The sequence below is a fragment of the Falco naumanni genome, chromosome 5 (assembly GCF_017639655.2).
Source record: "Falco naumanni isolate bFalNau1 chromosome 5, bFalNau1.pat, whole genome shotgun sequence".
Classification (NCBI taxonomy): Eukaryota; Metazoa; Chordata; class Aves; order Falconiformes; family Falconidae; genus Falco; species Falco naumanni.
The window spans coordinates 71,393,538-71,413,930 of NC_054058.1; the positions used below are offsets into that span (position 1 = coordinate 71,393,538).

The 20,393-nt window shown below is 50.4% G+C and overlaps 2 protein-coding genes across 2 annotated transcripts; one reads left to right on the plus strand and one right to left on the minus strand.

Moving 5' to 3' along the window:
- Nucleotides 1-251: 251 nt before the first annotated feature.
- LOC121089071 (low affinity vacuolar monovalent cation/H(+) antiporter-like) lies at nt 252-6,131 on the plus strand. The gene is made up of 20 exons (XM_040595849.1): nt 252-359; nt 689-835; nt 916-1,037; nt 1,137-1,245; nt 1,339-1,455; nt 1,625-1,692; nt 1,774-1,911; nt 2,034-2,219; nt 2,329-2,431; nt 2,522-2,663; nt 2,741-2,924; nt 3,044-3,143; nt 3,228-3,346; nt 3,495-3,532; nt 3,731-3,843; nt 3,937-4,085; nt 4,305-4,399; nt 4,716-4,794; nt 5,081-5,189; nt 5,576-6,131. Exons 1-20 carry the CDS (start codon nt 296-298, stop codon nt 5,647-5,649), a joined length of 2,256 nt encoding a protein of 751 aa, XP_040451783.1. The 5' UTR covers nt 252-295; the 3' UTR covers nt 5,650-6,131.
- A 3,148-nt stretch (nt 6,132-9,279) lies between these two features.
- KLHDC10 (kelch domain containing 10) lies at nt 9,280-19,710 on the minus strand. Its single transcript, XM_040594935.1, has 9 exons — nt 19,264-19,710; nt 18,793-19,014; nt 18,100-18,254; nt 16,758-16,906; nt 16,101-16,185; nt 15,121-15,187; nt 14,479-14,526; nt 12,226-12,365; nt 9,280-10,940 (listed from the first exon to the last, which is right to left on the minus strand). Exons 1-9 carry the CDS (start codon nt 19,370-19,372, stop codon nt 10,731-10,733), a joined length of 1,185 nt encoding a protein of 394 aa, XP_040450869.1. The 5' UTR covers nt 19,373-19,710; the 3' UTR covers nt 9,280-10,730.
- Between the last annotated feature and the right edge of the window lie 683 nt (nt 19,711-20,393).

Below are 20,393 nucleotides of genomic sequence, written 5' to 3' on the forward strand. Positions count from 1 at the left end.
GCACCCCGGTATTCGCGCACCCTGACATACCGCGCACCCCTGTCCCTGTGTATCCCGCTATCCCGTACTCTCCAGCCCCGCGCACCCCGATGCACCGCGCATCTCGGTCCCTGCGCACTCGGCTACTAGGCGCATCCAAGCCCCGCGGAGGCGGGTCGGCCCCGGCCCCTCCCGATGGGAACGGGGGCGGCTCCCGGGGGCGCGCCCCGCGCATGCCCGCCGGCACCGCCCGTTAAATACCGGCGGGCCCGAGTGGGCCGGCACTGCTGCCCCCGGGACCACTGCTGCCCCCGCCATGGCTAGTGAGGGTGAGCCCGGCCGCCGCCGCCGATGCTGCTGCTGCGCGCTCGATGCGCCCGGTGAGCGCAGGGAGGGGGCTACGGGGTAGGGACAGCACGGGGAGACTCCGTCCGTCCTTCTCTCTCCCCCCTCCCGAGTATCACGCCGAGAGGGAAGTGCTACCCATATTCTGGGCACCGGGGGCTGGGTCCCCGTCCCCACTTCCAAGCATCACGCTGGGCACCGGAGGGGTCCAACCCTTCTGAGCATCACCTGGGTACCATCCTGGGGGTACTACCCTGGGAGATCTGTGTGCCCCCTATGGGGTTTGGGGGCTCGGCTGTGTGTCCTGCGGTGCTAAGCCCAGGCAGGATGTGGCCCTGGTGTGATTCCAAACCCCTGCCCGCAGATGTTCCGAAGGCCACCAAGCCCCAGGGCGACAGTGATGGCCCCCGCCGGGACTCCCTCTGTGACCGGCACTGCAACACCATCTACAATGTGCAGGGTGATCTGGGTGATGTGGGCTGCCACCTGCACCATTCTCGTATCCCCCCAGGTAGGTCGGCCGTGGGATGGGCTGGATGCAGGGTGCTGGGGTTGTCCCACACCCCCTGTCACCTTCCATCTCGCCTGTAGCCACGTCCACCTCATCCTGCTGCCAGCAGCACTCAGAAGAGGTCTGTGAGAGCTGTGTGGTGAAAACCACCCTGACAGCTGAAAATGCTGTGGAGGCCAACAAGCTCTCAAACAACTACAAGGTGAGTATCTGGCATGGGTGGGGGCACCCATGGATGCTCCTGGATAGCTGTAATGGTTTAGTATTTTTCTCTTCTCCACCCCAAAAAAAATCTCTGCAGTTTGGCTTCAAAAAATGGAAGAGTCATGTGACAGCACGACCCTGGGAGGACCGATCAGAGATTGTCAAAGAGCTCTACTCTGACCTCAACATCATCCGGGGCTCTGGAGGTGGGTGGCCTTGGGGCAGTCCTGTGCAGCAGCAGCATGGATTTGGGCTGCTGCAGGTGACAATGGTCCCATCTGGTATCTCCCTTCCTGCAGGGTCCACAGTGACATGTGGGAATGTCCTCTACCTGTTGCTCTTTGGCTGGTGGCTCTCGCTCCTCTACGTCCTTGTGGCTGCCATGATGTTCATCGCCGTTGTGGGGGCTCCTTATGGTGAGTCCCGAATCTGGGACACCCCCATGAAAGGCTGAGTGAGCTGTGGATCTCCTGACTGAGTCCAAAATGGCACTGCTGGGATCGCCTAGGTCACTTCTGTGGGGTGGCCCTGTAGCTGGAAGGGCTATTTGTATCCCCAACAGAGCTGACACTCGTGTCCCTGCAGGGTGGCTCTGCTGGGACCTGGCTGGGTATTTCCTCTGGCCCTTTGGCAAAGTGATCCAGAGAGCGGAGGTAAGTGTCCCCTGAATCAGAACCCCATGGGAGGTGGTGGGGGTGTCCCATGCCACACCCTGATATCCTCAATCTCCCCAGGTCCCCAAATCCCGCCAGGCCCTGGGTACATGCAAGGCTGGTGTGGAGGCAAGCAGTGCCGGGGAGAGCTCAGCCCTGCTCGGTGGCCCCATGCCACGTCGCTGGCACCCACAGTGCTGGGTGGATGCTGGATACTGGGTGAGCCCCATGCTGGACATAGTTATATCCCCATCATGTGGGGATGGCACCCATGGGTGCCTTTGCTCCCCTGGGGTGGGTGTTTTGGGGGGCAAACCCTAAAGACAGCTGCCTGTTCACAGCAGCTTGCTGGCACTGTGGTGTGGCTGTGCCTGGGCTACCCAGTGCTGGTGGTGGCCCACGGGCTGGTGTGCATCACCGCATGGCTCCTCATCGTCCTCATCCCTGTGGCCAAGCTGAGTGCCCGCACTGCTGCCCGTGTCCTGCTGCTGCCCCCGGAGCAAGTGCTTGTCCGACGCCTGAAGATGGTGGGTGCCTCTGTGCAGGGGTGAGGGTCCCACACCCTGCTTTGGGGTGAGTTTTAGGGGGGGGGGGGGGGGATGCTCGGGGCAGTGTCGCCCAATTCTCCTTCTGCAGACGGAGGTGCCACTGGAGGGGGAGGTGATCCTCTGCTGCTACCATGCTGTCAACCCCTACTACTACAAATATGCCGTGGATGGCATCAATGTCTTTGCTGTCAGTATCCTTTTGTGGGCTGGAGTGGGGGGGTAAGGGGGGCTGACCCCAAACCCCGTCCCACTGTGGTCATCTCCTTGACTGGCCACCCCAGACCTGCTGCCGCTGGTGCTGGTGACACTGGTGTTGGGCTACGTGGACAGCCACAACCGCCTGATCAGCTCCTCAGTCAAGTTCACATTAGCCCTGCTCTCCATCATGCCTCTCTCCTACTACATCGGGATGGCCATTGCCAGGTGAGCAGTGGTGGGGGGACACCTGATGACAAACTGGGGACAGAAGCCAGCCCTGCTGAACCCTCCTTCTCTTTCAGCATCTCTGCCCAGAGCAATTTTGCAGTGGGAGCAGTGGTGAATGCCACGTTTGGCTCCATCACGGAGCTCACCTTCTACATCACGGCCCTCATCAAGGGCTCGCGCGAAGGCAACCGCTGCTACGCTGAGATCGTCAAGTCAGCATTGACGGGGACACTGGTGGGCTGTGTCCTCTTTGTCCCGGTGAGATGGGGTGACATGCTCATGGCATGAGAGCACCCAGTCTCTGCAGAGAGCTGGGATGATGCTGCGAGCAAACTGCTGATGGGGGATTTCCTGGGGGGGCTTTCTCCATCCCCAAGGGTCTGTGCATGGTGATCGGGGGCACTCGGCATCAGGAGCAACGGTTCAACAGCCGCTCAGCAGGTGTCAGCTCAGCCCTGCTCTTCCTTTCTGTGGGAGGTGAGCTGGGGCCAGGGGTGTCCCCAGGTCTGGGGGGGGTCCCACCAGTGTGGGCACACACCCCATGTCCCTCCATCCTTGCAGGTGTCTTTGCACCAACACTCTTCTCCAAAGTGTATGGGAAGCTGATCTGTGGTGAGTGCCACAACATCACCCAGAACCCACTGGGCCACTACCTCTGCCACAACTGTCACTTTGACCTGGTGAGTGGGGAGAGGGACCCACAGCTGCTGGGGTTTGGGGTTGGGGCTGCTCTGAGCTCAGCTGGCTCCTGCTCTTGTGCTGGGTGGTGGCAACAAGGCTTTCCCTTGTCCCCTTGCATCCCCACTGATAGGCTCTTTCTCTCTGCAGATGGACAACAATGGCACTCTCTACTACAGCCATGTCCAGTGAGTGTCCACTGGGGTGGGACCTTCTGGGTTTGATCATGGTCCTGCATCCCTCCCAGGTCCCCTCTCTGCCCCCAGTGAAGGACTCTGATCCAGCACCCCATCTCCTTCATGCCCAGGGGATGCGCGCCCCCCCCCCCCCAGGGTCTCTATGCTGGAGCCTGGCGGCACTAAGCACGTGTCACCCATGTCCCACAGACCCCTGGTGTACACAGTGTCCCTCCTGCTCCCTGCTGCCTACCTCATTGGCCTCTTCTTCACCCTGAAAACTCACTCGCACATCTACGATATCCACATCAGCGACTGTCACAGTGAGTGTCCCTGAATTGTGGGATGCCCTAGTTGTGGGGCCGGCTCTTCTCACCATGCTGGGGTGTCCCATTGTGTCTCTGTTCTTCCTGCAGTGCCTGGCCACCACCACAGTGCTGTGGTCCACTGGTCTCGCTGGCGGGCCCTGGTCATCCTCCTGCTCTCCACCCTCTGCATGTCAGCCTGTGCTGACCTCGCCACGGAGCACATCAGCCCCATCCTCACCAACTCCACCATCTCACAGGTGAGTGTGGGGATGGTGGTGGGCCAGGTTTGGGTGGCCCAGAGGACCAGGATGTGCCCTCCAGGGATGGGAACCTGCCCTGGATGCTGTTTGAGCCCCAAGAGCAGTGTGGGGGGAAGATGCTGAGATGCTCCATGCACTGAGGAGCTTGGTTGCCCAGGGTTTGGATATGGTCAGGACCCGGCCATACACATTGCTGATACTGCCTCTTCCCCACAGTACTTCATTGGTGTCACTGTGCTGGCAATGGTGCCTGAGCTGCCAGAGATTGTCAATGGCATCCAGTTTGCCCTGCAGAACAACCTGAGCTTGAGGTGAGCTGGCTCAAAGGATGGGTTTTGAGGTGTCTACCTTCAGCATGGTCCACGTGCCCTGTTCCAGTCCCATAGCTGTGCCTTGGTGCCAGTGATGGGCTGTCCAGCTTCATGCCACTGATGGGTCATATCCCTGCCAATGTTGCCCTGAGGAGGACTTAAAAGTCACCCCAGAAATGGGGCCAGAAATAGGTTGGGCTGTGTGGTTTGGTTCCCTGAGGTGGGTTTTTTTTTTTTGCCTCACCCTGAGCTGAGCAAGCCAAGGGCTTCTGGAGACCTGGTGCTTGGCAGCTCTTAAGTCCTCTGTCCTCCCCAGCATCGAGATTGGGAACTGCATTGCTGTCCAGGTCTGCATGCTCCAGATCCCCGTCCTTGTGCTCTTCACAATCTTCTACGTGAGTAGCCCCAGGACAGATCCTGGGTGACCTCCTGCAGCAGGGTTGGGGACACACAGTGCTCCGTGAGATGTGACAAGGGCACAGCCACCATCCCCAGTGTCTCTGCCCCTCTGCTCATTGCAGGGGAAAGTGGGGTCAGAGGTCTCCTGCTTTGACTGATGCTGTCCCCAGCCCTAGGGACTTGTGGCAGGAGGGGATTTAAAGGGTGACAGGCAAGTCCCCAACCACAGTCAGTGTGGGGCTGTCCCAGCTGGCCATAAACCCCCAATCCTCTGCTTTGCAGCCAACCAACTTCACGCTTGTCTTCAGTGACCTCCACGTCTATGCCAGCATGTTCAGTGTGGTGCTCATGAACTACATCTTCATGGATGGCAAATGTGACTACTTCCAAGGTGACTGCTCACCCGTGTAGTTGCTATGGGACTTGATGTACCCACCTTACCTGTCCTGATGGGGTGGTGGGCACCTGGATACAGCCCTGGGGTCATCTGCTTGCTGCAGCTCTTGGCAAGTGGTGACCTGAGCAATTCAGGGGCCTTGGCTGACCATCTTGGAGGTGTGGGTCAAGCCTGGAGCTGCCACCCTGCAGTAGCTCCAAGGGGGATCACTCCCTTTTCACCCTTAAGGGGGAGTTTAAACTCCTTTTAATTGAGATTTTGCAGAGGACCGTGAAAGTCCTCTACAGTGGGCTAATCCAGATCACACTAGAGAGTCCTAAAAGCAACCTCCCCCTTCGCTCCAGGAAGTAACCTCCTACAACCTGTTCCGTTTGCCCTAGGCACGGTGCTGGTGATGGTCTACTTCATCCTTCTGGCTGTGTATTTCTTCGCCCCATCGCCCAGTGGTTGCTGAGATTTGGACCCTGCTTTCTCCAACCCTCTCGTTGGGTTCAGCACCCATCAAGAAGTTATCTGGTGTCTCAGGGACTTGGCTGGGCTGGCTCCAGTCTGGAGGCATTGTTTACTGAAGCGTCTGCTGCTGCCTGGCTCCCCCAGTGGGGTGCTAACAGTGCTCCAGTGATGGGAAAGGGCAGCATTCGAAGCACCCCTGAATCAAGGAGCCCCAATGCCGGAGCACTTCACAGAGGTATTTCCAGCCCATGCTTGTGTGGTTGGAAGGAAAATTGTCCTTAGTGGAGGGCCCTGAAGGGGGTTTCTGTGTGGTCTTGGGCACAGACCCCTCCCTTGGGACATCTTGCACTGGGAGAAGGTGCCTGAGAAGAGCCTCTTGCCCTTCCAGGCAGTGGGTGATCCCAGCCCTGGAAGGGACTTGGGTCTGGGGATCACACAGGGCTTCTTGATGGTACTAGAAACACACCAAACAGTATTCTTCAGCTGTTTTGTCATTAAAGCAGTTTTGTACAAATTAGAAACAAGCTTGTTTCTCCTTGAATGAGCCTTCAGTCACTTGTCTGGGCCCCTCTGCCTACCACCCAGTCTAGGGGTGATGGCCACTTGGTGTCCACCAAGGCTTGGCTCTCAAATGTGTTGGCCATCAGGCACCAGCAATGGCTCAGCTGGAGCCAGCATCCCTGGGAGCGGAGCAGGACAGCACTCAGTGTCCTCTGTTACAGCACCAGAGCAGGTGCCAGGGGGAGATCCACCACTGTGCTGTGGGGACAGAGCTATGTGGTGGGGTAGCTATGGGCTCCAGCTTCCTCCAAGACCCTCCGTAAGCTCCAGTTCTTGTCTCCAGCCTTGTCTGACTGCCCTGGGTCATCCTTCCTCAGAGGTCCTTAACAGGCTCCTACGAAGGGTCAGGGACGCTCCTGGTACTACTCCCGGGGTATAGGGTGTGACATGCTGGGGGACCAGTGCACCTCCTGCCAAGGGAAATGCCAGTGGGTGAGGTGAGAGGACAAAGTGGGTGGCTTGGACTGATTTATTATCAGAGCTTTAAAAAAACAAACAAACACTGACAGATACAGAAATGCAGGTGCTGCACCTCCCGTGCCCCTTCTCCCTCCTCAGCCGTGTGGAGATGTACTTAGGCACTAAAAACCAGAGAGGGGAGTGCTGCTCACTGCCTGTGGTAATGTTGGACTCCGAAAGGTCCCGTGGTCAATGGAGAAACAGGACTGGGCTTTAAACAGCCCAGAGTAAGGTGGGCAGCAGCCAGGGATCCCCCTCCTTCCCAAGGGAGGGCTGCAGCTTGTTGGCAGTTAATGATGCTGCTTTATCAAGACTTTTTGTTTTCCTGGTATCAGTATGGACAATCCTGCTGTTATTAATACAGACATTTGGGAAGATTCCTGGGCGAGTACTCAGTTAGCTGATGGCAGCAGATGGGCTTGACAGCATGGGGCAGTAAGAGATGGATAAGGTGGGGGATGGGAGGGCAGATGATGATGGCACTGAGCAGGTTCTCCTATGTCTCATCTGAGGCTGAACAGAAAACTTCTACCCTAGGGTGAGGGATGCTTGGGACTTCTCTTGGAGCCAGACCTAGCCTTTGTGTTTGGGAAAGTGTGGTAGGGCCAGCACTGTGGGTCCCTTTCCCAGTGCTCTGCTCTGCAGCAGGACGAGCCCAGCAGTAGCCATGGGTGGCAGTGAGGAAGCACCAAAGATGTCTGACACTGCCCTGAGGTGCTCTGCTTGGTGCTGGGAGCAGGGGTAAGTTGTGGGGCAAAGGAAGCCGGGCTGTCTTACAAAACCTTGCTCGTGAGATGACTTTCTCTGTCCCAGTGTGTCCTGTCCCCATTCCAGGCAGCGCTGCAGAAGCTCTTAACTCCTCTCCCTCCATGAGCTGCTGTGGATCCTCTCCCTCAGAGAAATCACGGCCCTGCCCTGGCAGAAGCAGTGACGCTCTGCTCTTCTGCTTTCATGTATGGAATTGCACAGAGGGAATTAACTTGCCCTTAAAACGGAGAAAAGGGAGGAACCTGGGCTGGAGATGAAGACAAGCAGGAGATGGAGCAAGAAAAGCCTGTAGCCATGTATCTTTCAAGCTGCACCACAGAGCAAAGCCTCTGCCACTGTGAACGGGCAAGCTTTTACTCAAAATCTCAACATGCAGTAGACTAGCAACAACTCAAGCAAACCCTCAAAAGAGAGCTGTGAGCTTTGCAGTGCATAAAACAAGTCTTTATTTATTTATTTATTTTTAGGAAGAGTGGCCTCCAAGATCTTGTGCCCATCATGCAGCAGTCACCCCAGGTTACTGGGAGGGGAGACGCCCCTGGAATCCCATCAGTGGACAACACTCATATCTGCTCTCATCAGCAAAAGCAAGTCTTTGGTCCTTTTATTCTGTAATGCTCTTGGCTGTGCTGCCCAAGGCCCCATGTGCTGGGGGTGAAGCGTGCCTGGGTTGGAGGGCTGAAACCAGCTGCAAGCCACTGGTGGAGGGCACAGGCAGGCTCTGGGCTTGTGACTTCAGTGGTCCAGTCAACAGACGAGGCTTGGGCACTTGTGTTTGGGTGACCTAGCAGTGACTTTGTGTCACAGGGATGTGAAGGGCTGCATCGTCCTGCCTGGGTGGTGGAATGTGTTCCACATCGAGATTTAAAACTAAGTGACAGCGTTGCTGACAGCTGTCAGTATGAACCCAGCCTGAGGTCAGATGTGCCCCAGAGCAACACCTACCACCTTCTTCCCTGTGTTTACATCAGTGGAAAGCTCCTGGCTGATCCTATAAAGCTGCCAGGGCAAGGAAGACATAAGGGCTTAAGGAATCTGCTTGATCTGAGACCTAGGCTTGAATGGTTTTAATAGGATGGTTCTAATATTGCCATGGTGATGATGGAAGATGCTTTCTGAAGTAGGTAAGGGAAGAACTAGGACATGTATGACCAGGCTGGTCCAGTACAAAGGTCCTAGAACTGCAGGCCAGAAGGCAAAGAATAAGAGCAGATACTCAGCCTCTGTAGAGGTGAGAACCACTGAGCTAAGGCCAGAAGAGGGAGCTGGAGAAAACGTCCATTGGCCCAACATGGTCCCGCAGAAGACAGCACAAGCCAGGGGCAGGACAGCAAGTAACGTTTCTCCAGCCCGCAGCTGCCAGCAATGTCTGGGTTGGGCTCCTGAGCCAGGAGCAGTGGGATGATGCAGCAGTCATGCAGGCTTGGAAGGGGCTGAAATAGGATGATAATGCTCTCCAGGAGCAAAGGCTTTCTGCTCCACAGGCTTTTTTGCTAGAAGCCAGATTACAGTTGGGGATTGCAAAAGCTACACAGCGCAGCTGAGGTCTCCAAGTTTTGCCCTGTGAGCTGCAAGTCCTGCAAAGGTGCAATGAAGGGGAGATACAAGCAGTTGCCACCAGTTTCTGTGGTTCAAAGTACCAGAGAATGCTTCAGCTATGATGCCCAACCTTTATTTTTCTGGGTCTTGGTGCAGGAGTGGCAAGTGAGGCTACAGAAGCTGGGGGAAATCTATCCCCAAGAGCAGGGGGAGCTTAACACTGGGCAAATAGTAACACTTCAATTGAACATCACGGGTAGGTGCTCCCTAAGAGGGGTAGTAGTGACTCAGTCAGTCAGAGCTGTTCAGATTGGCAATGTGAAAACAACACTGTGGTTTATTTAAACATAAATGCAATCTCCTAAAAAGAAACTAAAATGCCAAAGTCTAACCTTTGCCTCTGATGATGGAAGAAGGTACTAGGAAAAGCTGATTTTTTTTATTTTTTTTTTTTAAAAAAAGGCACTTTAAAAATGGGTCTTAAAACAAAAAGGATTTTGCACAAACCTGATGCCAGCCAACCAGAGCTGCTCAGAGTTCAATGGCCACTTACACGTGGTCTCCAGAGCAAACTTCACAGTAGGTGGAGCACAGCAAGACAAGACAGATATCCCTTCCTCTGCTGCCTGTACAGAGATGACCACTGCTCCCAGCAAGAGGGAGATGTTTCGCTGCCTTTTGATGCTGTGTTTCCTGGGATGAGTGATCCATGAGCTTCCAAGGACCCAGACAGCCACTTGCACACAGCAATAACATCCCCCACCCCCAGAGGAATGCGAAGCTAACTAGAAAAAGGCTGATGTGTGGAGGAAGGAAAACAAAATCTTACAGGTATATGTTAAGAGCCAGAAGCTGATAACCAGCACTTGAGCTGGCATGGGTGGCTCATACCCAAGCAATGGATAGGACACACTGCAGGTTAAACGACAGCTCTAAAATCTATGGGGTGAGTTTTTGCTGTTAGCTTGTTCAGAGTGCAATGTGAGCTGAAGGGGTTAAGAAAGATTCAGCAAAACCTTTTCCCTCCCCTCACCACCCCGAGTAAACTACACAGTAGTCCATTAAATGGCAACTTTTAACCAGTCTTCCAAGCAAACCTTTCAATATGAAAAGGTGAGGAACACAGACACGGGGTGTTTCAAATAACTGCACACTGCACCAGAAAAACTGCACAGGCAAAGCTTTGCTCACTGCCCCATGTGACATTCCAGCCATCTTCTCAAGCTCAAAGAGATGGAAACATGCCCATGAAACACATGCAAAGCCTTCAAGCAGAAGGAGTTCTCTTCTATAGACGGAGAGCTCAGCTGGGCATTAGGGGGTGATGAGTGTTATCCAAAGCAAAAGAACAGGTCAGCTGTTGTTCTGCACTGAATGTCCTCTGTTATATACATCTTGTGAAAAGAGTAAGTTGAATGCACCATGTGTAAGCATGGGCTCAGACATTCGCCAAGCTCCCCACCCTCCCCAGTTAAGTTGCAAGCATGTGCTGATGACGGTTTGATGGCTGGATGTTATGGATTAGTCCCAGAGAGTATTTTTAATTAATGGTGTAATTTAGAGATCCATAAATAAAAAGTGGATTTTCAACAACTTAAAGTAAAAATTTCTAGAAAGGCATCAATGTATTTGCTGAGTAAGGCGTTGAGCAGGTTCCTCCATGTTCTTAGCAAGACCATCCATGGTATCCATAAATAGGGGGTGCAAGGGGGCTTCTTGAACATAGTGTGTCTTGGACAGAAGCATGAGATGTTATCATTTTAGTCGCTCAACAAGTCCCTGCGTCAGTCCAAGGTGCAAAAGCTGAGATCTGGAGAGAGCTGCTAGCTGAGGGAAATATTCCAGGAGCTTCTCCCATGACAGTTCCAGCAGGCTGGGTACTACCAGCCACATTTTAAACAGAGAGCCAGTCCGTTTGTTTTCATGGATGTTGACCACCCCTCCATGAACGTACATGCAGCCAGCCTAGATGGGAAAAGGGGGAGAGGGGAGTTACATGGGGCACAGACTGAACTGGCACACCCACCCGAAGGTGCTGAGGAGCAACGCAGCTGGGAAAACCAGAATTTAACTCTCCGGATTCCCAGCTGGTTAATCACAGAGTGAGATTCATCTCACACACCTTTATGTGCTGGTAACAGAAGTGTCGCTGCCTGAGCTAGTCACCCCAGGCTCTTCCCAAGGGGAGGAATCACCGCTGAAGGGCATATGTCTCTCATCTTAAAGCACGTATCCGCTAGCTTAGAGTGCTTTACTCTGTGTTTTAGGTGAATTCTATCCCAAGAAATAAATTTTAGGAGTGGGGCAAAGTGTTAACGAATTATTATAGAACCATACTTATGTTTCAGCTAAAAAGAATGTATTTTTTTAAAACTAAAACCACACTGTACAAAGACATGTTGCATTCCCTCTGCTGGCTCAGCATAACCCTGCTCCAGGAACAACATGAACACAGAGAGATGGGAAAAGATCAGCTGCTGACCTATTTTTGCAAGTGGTATTTTTTCAACACACAGGAAAAGCAAGGGCATTCCTGCTGTCCAGGCACCCACCTGCAGTCACTGAGCTGTCAGGGAAACACCTTTATCAGGCCTAGAGTTTCCCAGAAAGAGTCGCATTTATAACAGTCTCTGAACTAGATAACACTGCTCTTATAACCAAAGAACCCGACCTCTGACCTCACATGCTGCCCTAAGGCAATGATCAGCTGAAGGACAGTGAAGTCACAGCTAAATGCATTTCTTGCTTCCTACTGCTTATCAATCACTCTAAGCCTCTAAGACTCTAGTCACGGCAAAAAGCTATAGCAATACCAACCTTCCCATTGGCAAAGGTCTCCAAAGAGGGCTACTCACCTGCTAATCTTTCAACTCAGGCTGTTCTCAGTAGGCTAAAACTACTTTACTTGGGGAAGTATTTGTGCTTGTTTTCCTTTTGCAAACAGGAACTGCTCTTCACACATGGCATTACTCCTTGGAACTGATACAGTTTAAAAGGTAAAATTCCGCATCGCTGCTTTTAGAAAGCAGAATATCCTGTGTGTTCCTGCTCCTTAAAAAGCAGCAGGAGTAAAAGGAGTCAATGCAGTGACCTCACCCCAGCCCTCAGACTCCAGAAAGATGCTGCATTCAGTGGAGGTTACCTCCTTGGTAACATCAGTTCAGCTCTATTTGAAGCCCACACAAACGTCAAGAGTGCTTGAATGAATGGTTTGAACTTCAGGTACAGAGGAAAGAAATGAGTCACTTACTGGTGTGACAGCAGCACAGTGAAAATACACTGGTTCCGGCATGGCAGCTGGGAGCTTGACCCACTGGAAAGTTTGCAGGTTCAGCTTCCAAACATCTCCCAGAATCACTTCTCCATTATAGCCTCCACAAACGAACACATCTGTAGGAGAGGAAACCCACAGTGCTTACATGCCCAGCCATCCGTTATCCAGCAACTGCAGAACACATGGTGACTGAAGTCAGTGATCACCCTTCCAAAACAGTTTTAGGGTCAATAATTATTTTACCTTGACAGTGCACTGTTCATAATCACAGAGACCACTTACAGAATCACAGAATGGTTTGGGTTGGAAGGGGCCTTTAAAGGTCATCTAGTCCAACCCCGCTGCACGGGCAGGGACATCTTTCACTTGCTCCAAGCCCCGTCCAACCTGGCCTTGAACACTTCCAGGGATGGAGCAGCCACAGCTCCTCTGGGCAACCTGTGCCAGTGTCTCACCACCCTCACAGTAAAGAACTTCTTCCTAATATCTAACCCCAAATCTACTCTCTTTCAGTTAAAAAATGTTGCCCCTTCTCCTGCCACTACAGACCCTGGTAAAATGTCTCTCTCCATCTTTCTTATTAGCCCCCTTTATATACTGAAAGGCTACAATAAGGTCTCTCTGGAGACTCTCTTCTCCAGGCTGAACAACCCCAACTCTCTCAGCCTGTCTTCCTAGGAGAGGTGCTCCAGCCCTTTGATCATTTTTTTGGTGTCCTCTGGACCCGCTCCAACAGATCCACATCTCTCCTATGCTGACAACCCCAGAGCAGAGGCAGTGCTGCAGGCAGGGTCTTACCAGAGCAGAATAGAGGGGCTGAATCACCTCCCTTGACCATGCTTCTTGTTATGCAGCACAGGATATGGTTGGGTTTCTGGGCTGTGAATGCCCATTGCTGGCTCACATCCACTTCCTAGCCTGCTGGTGATCCCAACCCCACCATGGCAGATTCAGAGCTAAATGACATTGACAAGCAGCAGTGCAATCCCACTTTTAGTAGCTGTATTACACCCCAGCTAACCTGAGTTCACAGGCACTTGGGTTTGATCAGATTCTAGCAGTTTTAAACCCACAGGGTGCAGCCACAGCCCTGGCTCCTAGTCTTGCTGCCTGCCAGAGGCAGGTCTTGCTCCTGGCTTTGCCCAAGTTTTCAACTCAGAGGCTTGCACTACAGCAAAATACTACTGATGAAGGTGACTGGAAGCATCTCCCAGCTCCTGCCTAACTTATTGGCACAGTTAGCACTCCTAAGAAATATAATCTGGTGCATCACTCCACCCTTTAACATACAGCATTTAGTAATCGATCTAAAGAGTTTTGAAAACAAGGATCAATATTGCAACTGCTTCTTCATGCCATTATGAGCAATTTGGGTTTTATCAAGTTTGGGGGAATGCATTCCTGGAGGACAACAAGGCTACGGGAGAGGCCCAAATCTAGTTGCAGGAACACTCCACCATTCAAAATTGTGGGTAACTGAACACTGACTGCACATGCAGAGCCCTCTCTAAGCTGTGCCTCAGTGTCATGCAAGTGATTTACAGCAAGACCACTCGGAGGATCAAAGTGAAGAACAAAAGGCTCTACAAAGCTCCATGCAGCTCCTAACATATAAAATGGCCCTCACTTTACTAGAGAATGGAAAGACTTGGATGATAACTCAGCTCATAATCCACTCCATATGAGCATTTCAGATTTACAACACCATGAAAAGGACCCGCTGTCAAAGAAATCCCTGAACAATCTTGTTTCTGAAGAACTTGGCTTCCAGGGCTTGGCCCCACTTTGCCTTTCACAGCAGACTGTAAAGCTAACAGGTTAGTCATTGAGCTGGAGCAGGAGCATCATTCCTACATGTTCATGAGCTTGCAACCAGTAAATTGCGAAGTACCACAGACACTTGTGGCTAAAATACGTGGAATTTTGCACTGAAGTGGCCACACATGATTTAGGTGTTGCATAAAATACTGCAGAATTCCAGAGAGTGACCGCACTGTGCACTGCAGAAATAAATTTGCCTACAGCAGCAAGACCTCGCATACAAAGAGTGATGCCAACTGGGCAGCTTAAGGCCTGTCAATAAGAAAGAAATCCTCTTCCAGAAAAGACACATGTGCCCTGCAGTCCTCTCAAACATGTACTGGAGGCCACCATCTCTAAGGCTATAAGGATGGGCTTGTCATTGCTAGGTTGTATAAGATACACCAATTTTCAAGCAGCAGATCTTACCATTTTTTATCTGAACGCAGCTATGGCATCTTCTGGCTGCTGGGAAGCCTGAGGAGAATAAAAATAACGTATCAACTATAGTTGCTTTAAAGTGCTTGGGCAAGTGGTGATTATATCTCAACATACAATCATGGATAGGAGTCACTTGTTTCATTTATAAGGGGCTTCTGCTTTCCTACAATCACAGGTATAACATTTCTAATTTAACAGCCATCTGCTTCAGGCTTGACTCCACCTTGGTCTCCAGGGAAGGAAGAAATGTGTGGAATGTCATTCTCCACAGACTCCAGCTCTCAACTCTGGCTTGGTGAAAAGCAGCAGCCGAGGGCCTACAAGGTTTCAGGGAAACCCCTGCTGCTAACCAGGCCAGCATGTGGTCCCTCAGAGGGAGCAGAGATGATGTGTATCTTCAGGGAGGAGAGCCAGCCACTACCATCTTTCCCACCCAGAGAGGGAGGGAAGCCAAGCTGCTAAATATGCTCACTGCTAAAGCTCTAAACAAGCAGGACCTCAAATCCAGCATTAAGCCATGTACTGTACAAGGTTATGAAAAAGACTTCCAGCCTACCAGAAAACTGCATCTTCAAGCACACTGGCCACTCTCTGGTTTACAGGGGAAGAAACAGGAAATTCCAGACTCACCAACTTTTTCATGAGGTTTTGTGGCAATTTCCTCCCAGGTGTTGGTTTCAAGGTTGTATGCATGGATCTGAAGGGAGAAAGAGGAGTCATTAGCTCCTCCTGGCTCTCCCAGCAGTACCATGATGCAGTTACAGGCTCTGACCCAGGGAACCACTATAAATAACCCCTCTTTTTCATTAAGTGTAAAAACAAAAATAGCTAATCGCAGCCAGCGACTAAGCAGGTATAAAATCACCTTCAAAGCGTACCAGCTTACTCAAGCTTTCATCTCAGACTTTGCTATTTGAGCCCCACAGCTGAAGAAAAAGAATATTGCTTTTAAAAAAACTGGACCAATTAAACCCCACACCCTCCAGTTCTCAAAGGTCTTTAGAAATACCTATTTCATACTGCATATAAGGAGAAAAGAAATGCAGAGAATGGAGAGGTAAGAAGTCATGTTAACTGCTGCAGTTTCAACTTTTTCGGAAGCAGAGCACTATTTAAATTCTCCTCGCTTACCGTTTTGGCATTCAAGACGAATTCACTCTTCCCTCCCCAAATTGTATTGGACAGAAACATTTACCAGAAGAAAGGAAATTAAAGCATACGATTAAGAGGGAAGACAAGAAAAGAGGTACCATATCGATATCTGAATTTAATGTCAAGGAATTCTTTTTGCGCTTTCCTGTTTTGGGACAAATACAACATTTAGAAAGATGTCCTGAGTGGTTTTAAATGAGAACCTTTTATAACAGGTCTACATAAATGAAGCAGATTGGTATGGTCACTGCGTACCACAGTTTCATCATCTGTAAGTCAACAAGGACATGTTTGTGGCAACATCAAGTTTTACAGAACTAGAAGAACAATCTACTCCTAGTTATCTATTTTTTTACCAAGCTCTCCAGGCAAAGGCAGATTAAGAGATCAGGTCAGTTATATTTCACTGCAGAAAGTCTCCTATCAATGCAAGCATTCAAGGTTTCTGATTGCCTTACCTTATCTAAGGAATAAGCTGTCCAGGAAGTTCCACCTCCTAAGATATAAATCCGTTGACCATCATGCGCGATTTCATGTCTGTACCTGAAGGTGCAAAGAAGGACATTTAGCAGCACAAACAATTAGCGCAAGTGCACAGCAACAAAAGCCTTCTGGAAAACACTGCCAAGTTTGAGTGGTTTAAGCAGACACCCCAAGCCTGGCTATACTGTATCAGTCCCTCACATTGGGAGCATTCAGATGTGGAAGTGTTCATGAGCAATTTAAACAGCACCCATCAGTATTGCAGCCCCTGCTCTCACTAAGACTATCGCTGATTCATCTCCCAGCCCTCCTTCCTCCATGCCTCATTACAGAACAGGACAAGGGACAGGGATCAGCTGGAGCCTCTTCCCCTCCTCAGCACTCACGAGCTGCCCCAGGGTCCTCAGCTCTGTTCTGGCATCACACAGGCCAGATTAGTGTCCTGGCAAAGGCTTCACACCCCACACCTACACTCCCCTGCACGCCACACTGCTGGAGCACTGGTTGTGCAAGGCTCACAGCCAAAACCACTGCTCTAAAAGTGCCCTGTCTGCACTCTCTCAGCTTCTCACTCACAGTAAAAGTGGTAACTCCCCAGTGTTACTGCTCTCTGAGACCGTCCAGCTTCTCACCTCTCCTCTGGCATGTCACAGGACATGTTGTTTGGTTTCAGCTGGATCCATTCTCTAGTGTTGAGGTCTAGCTTATGTAGGTCAGTACTGTAAATGTAACCAGTTGTTCCTCCAAACACGTAGAGACAACCATTGATGATGGCCATGGCCTGGAAGGTAACAAAGAGAAACCAGTTGGAAAGGATGCATGACATCAGTGTCTGAAAAAGAGAGAATTTCCACCCTCCCAAAGCAAGACACTGCTTGCAAAGCTCTACGTACAACTTACAAAATGACATGTTCAGGACAAACATGAAGGACAAACAAGGACAACACACAAAAGATGGGGGTGGGAGGTCTGTAGGAATGGTAAGTAACTCCACAGTCGCAAGTTGATGACCTAGAAGTGGAGCTGCTGATTTTCAGGCATCAGACAAGACAGATCTGGGCAACAGGAGCTCCCAGAGCTAAAACCAAAGCACAATTAACCCTGAATCTCTTCCATGCTGACCTTATATAGATACTGTTATGCAGAATCTTATAAACCAGCCATCAGATAGCCAGCGGCATTAAGCATAACACAATTGATAAGTCAGACTAAACAACAGAGACAGCCTGTACAATTCAAAAGCACACAGACTATCAGCCTACTGAAGCTGTGAAGGTCATGCAGGCACCATTCCCTGATGCAGTCCAAGGTGGAAGCAGAGATGTAAGTTCCTTTTGCTCCCAACTGTTTGCCAAAGGCCAGCTCAAGCTGAATTGGGCAAGGGGAAGACTACTTTCCTTCCCTCAAGTGTCTGGGGCACATCTAAACGAGAAATTAGTTGGGTTATAAATGTCTGCACCACAAGTACACTGGCAGCATTACTGGAAAGCACAGAAAAAAGCGGCAGTCCTCCCGTGAGAGTGAATCTATTTTTCTGTACACCACGGTCACCGACAATATTATGTAAAGTCTTAAAAGTTGTTATTCTAATACAAGTAAGACCTATTAACCCCTGTTCTCATTTATAGTTTGGGGTTTGAAAGGCTTTGAGGAGGCTTCAGAGAAACTCTAGAAACTACAACCACTCCTTAAATCAGATGTACTTTTTCATTCAACTGCATCTGGCATTTAGTTAACAAATTTTGGCTTTTCTAACTACAAGAAAACTACTCCTTTCCTTTGAAATCTCGAAGAACCAAGACCACTCTACTTCTTTATGAATGACACCTGACTTCCCATACACTTAAGCACACAGAGAACAATTCCAGTTACTAGCAGAGAAGACAACTCCATGCTCTGGCCTCTTTTCTGTGATACACAGCACTGCGTATGCAGGTACACTCAAAGTGCCTCAACAAGGGTTGTCCTTCATACCTGGCCATAGATTCGATTGGGTTTCTTTCCTCGGCAGCTGAGCAGAGCCCATCTTTTGTACTTGACGTTGCAGACATGGACATCATTGCCATTGCTCTCCCCAAAGGGGATCCCGGTGCCCCCAAACACAAGCAGGTTGTTGCCATGCAATACAACTAGGAGAGAGAGACAGAGCAGAGATACTTGTTGCTGTGAGACGCAGTAAAACAGAATGACTCTCTGCTCTGGAGACAGTAGGCAGAGAGTGTTCAATACAGTTCAAATACCCTACAATTCACACTATGCATTTATGGCTTTGAAATGCTCTAAAAGAGAATGAATGCAAGCTAAAAACCATGGTAACCAAAGGCCTACTTTTAAAAATGGCTAGTGAACAAAGAGATCTATTTTTGGATACTTTAAGATGTCTCATTGCACTGAGCACCTGGCTGCTGAAAGTGCAGGTGACCTGCAACTATCAAGCTAAATACCTAAAGACTACCTCTTGCATTTGAAATTTTTTCTTTCCCTCTGCCTCAACCTGAGCAAAAGCAGAAAGAAAAAAAATCATAAAACCAACCCAAACTCAAGGCCTACTTGCAAGAGTTGGAAAGAGGATCCGGATTTGTTCTTGTCCAGTTTTGCATTCCACCAGGGACACCAATTAAAATAGCTTCAGGACTAGGCACACAGGAATTGAATTTCCATACGTACGTGACATGGAAGCTAGCTCCCTGGGCATGTAGCCTTCAGTGCCCATTTGATGCCACGTGTCTGTAGCAAAGTTGTAGCGCCAGAGTTCCCTGAAGAGCGGGTAGTCTTCATTCTCTGGCCCACCGGATTCATCATAGTCAGGATTGTAGCCTCCAAACACATACAAGTTGGCATTATCTGCCACACAACGATGGCCGCTTCTTGCTGGTGGAGATCTATGGCCTACAGCAAAATGAGAAGGTAAAACTGCTTCAGTGAAATGTCAACAGAGGAGCTGAGCTTGTGTCTGAGGGTCAGGAGCTGCTGCAGTGGTTCTCCAACAAGAGCGGCTGCTGTTTAGCCATAGGGAAGCATGTCTGCAGCTAGGAGGAAATGGCTCTGTAATGACAGATCCATTTCGCAGAGCAGCAGTGGGGAGAACCTCTGTGTGCCACCATCTCATTCATGTCCACTCTAGCCCCTGGATCTCACCTGCCCGAGGACTGCTGCCTGCAGGCTGACGCATGACAATCCTTCCACATGACAAACCTTCCACAAAAGCTATTTCTACGATATCTTTATGACCCCCCCCTTCTGTCATTCTTTCTGTATGGTGGATTTCACTTTGGAAACAGTTCCAAAATGTTTATATTTAAAGCTGCCTGATGGGAACAAAAAAGAAAAGTAATGATTTGTTCTCCCTCCTCTACAAAGCTTCTATCCTTTTCTTCTTTTTCGCTCCTGGCACCTCGCATCGCAAGAAGGCTCTTTCACCTTGGACAACCCTGGGCTTCCTAAACATTAAGCAATGCAGGTCTGACACAGCCAGTAAAATCTGCTCATAGATAAGGCATTTGCACTGGAAAAGAGCGCAGCAGGGGACCCATCTGAGATCCTGCAGGCTGAGCTTGATAACTGGCAAAAGTTACTCCCAAAAGGAAGCCCTCTGCCTACCCACCCTCCTCCCTAAAAGCCAATGGAAATAAAAGCGGGTAGGACAATTAAAGCTCAGACCTCAACTGGAATAGACAGAAAGACTGATTCAGTCTGGGTAAACCTAAACAGCAATATTCTTGTTGGACAATGGCAACTGAAGTCTTAGCTGAGAAGTGATCAAAAAGTAATTCCAGGCTTGCTCAAATTCGATCCGCAGCAAGAGCCAAGCACAGTGCCAGAACTGGATGTTTCTCTTCAACAAGACACAGAACCACGTAACAAATAAGAAAAATGAAAGGAACAGAAAACGATCAGGTCCCTGAACAGAGAAGCTGGCTGTGAGATATGTGTAAGAACATCGCCAGCTGACTAAACCAAGAAGGTTGCAGAAATCATTTTTCTATGCAATACAACAGTGTTTTAGTGAGAGTAATTCTAAGCTTCATCTTGAGAAGGGGGATACATAATACTCCCCTAAAATATACAATTTCAGCACCTAATCATCACTCCCTCAAGCACATCCTCTGCTTGTTGCACCTCCAGACAGGCCCCTTTTGGGCCAGTTGACAGTACAGAACAATCAAAAAAACCCCAAAGAAGATTCTCGAAGACCCCTCACCCAAACAAGAGATCTTCCCCACCCACCTGCTCTCACAGCTCTTTTACGGACTTTTAGGATGGAACAG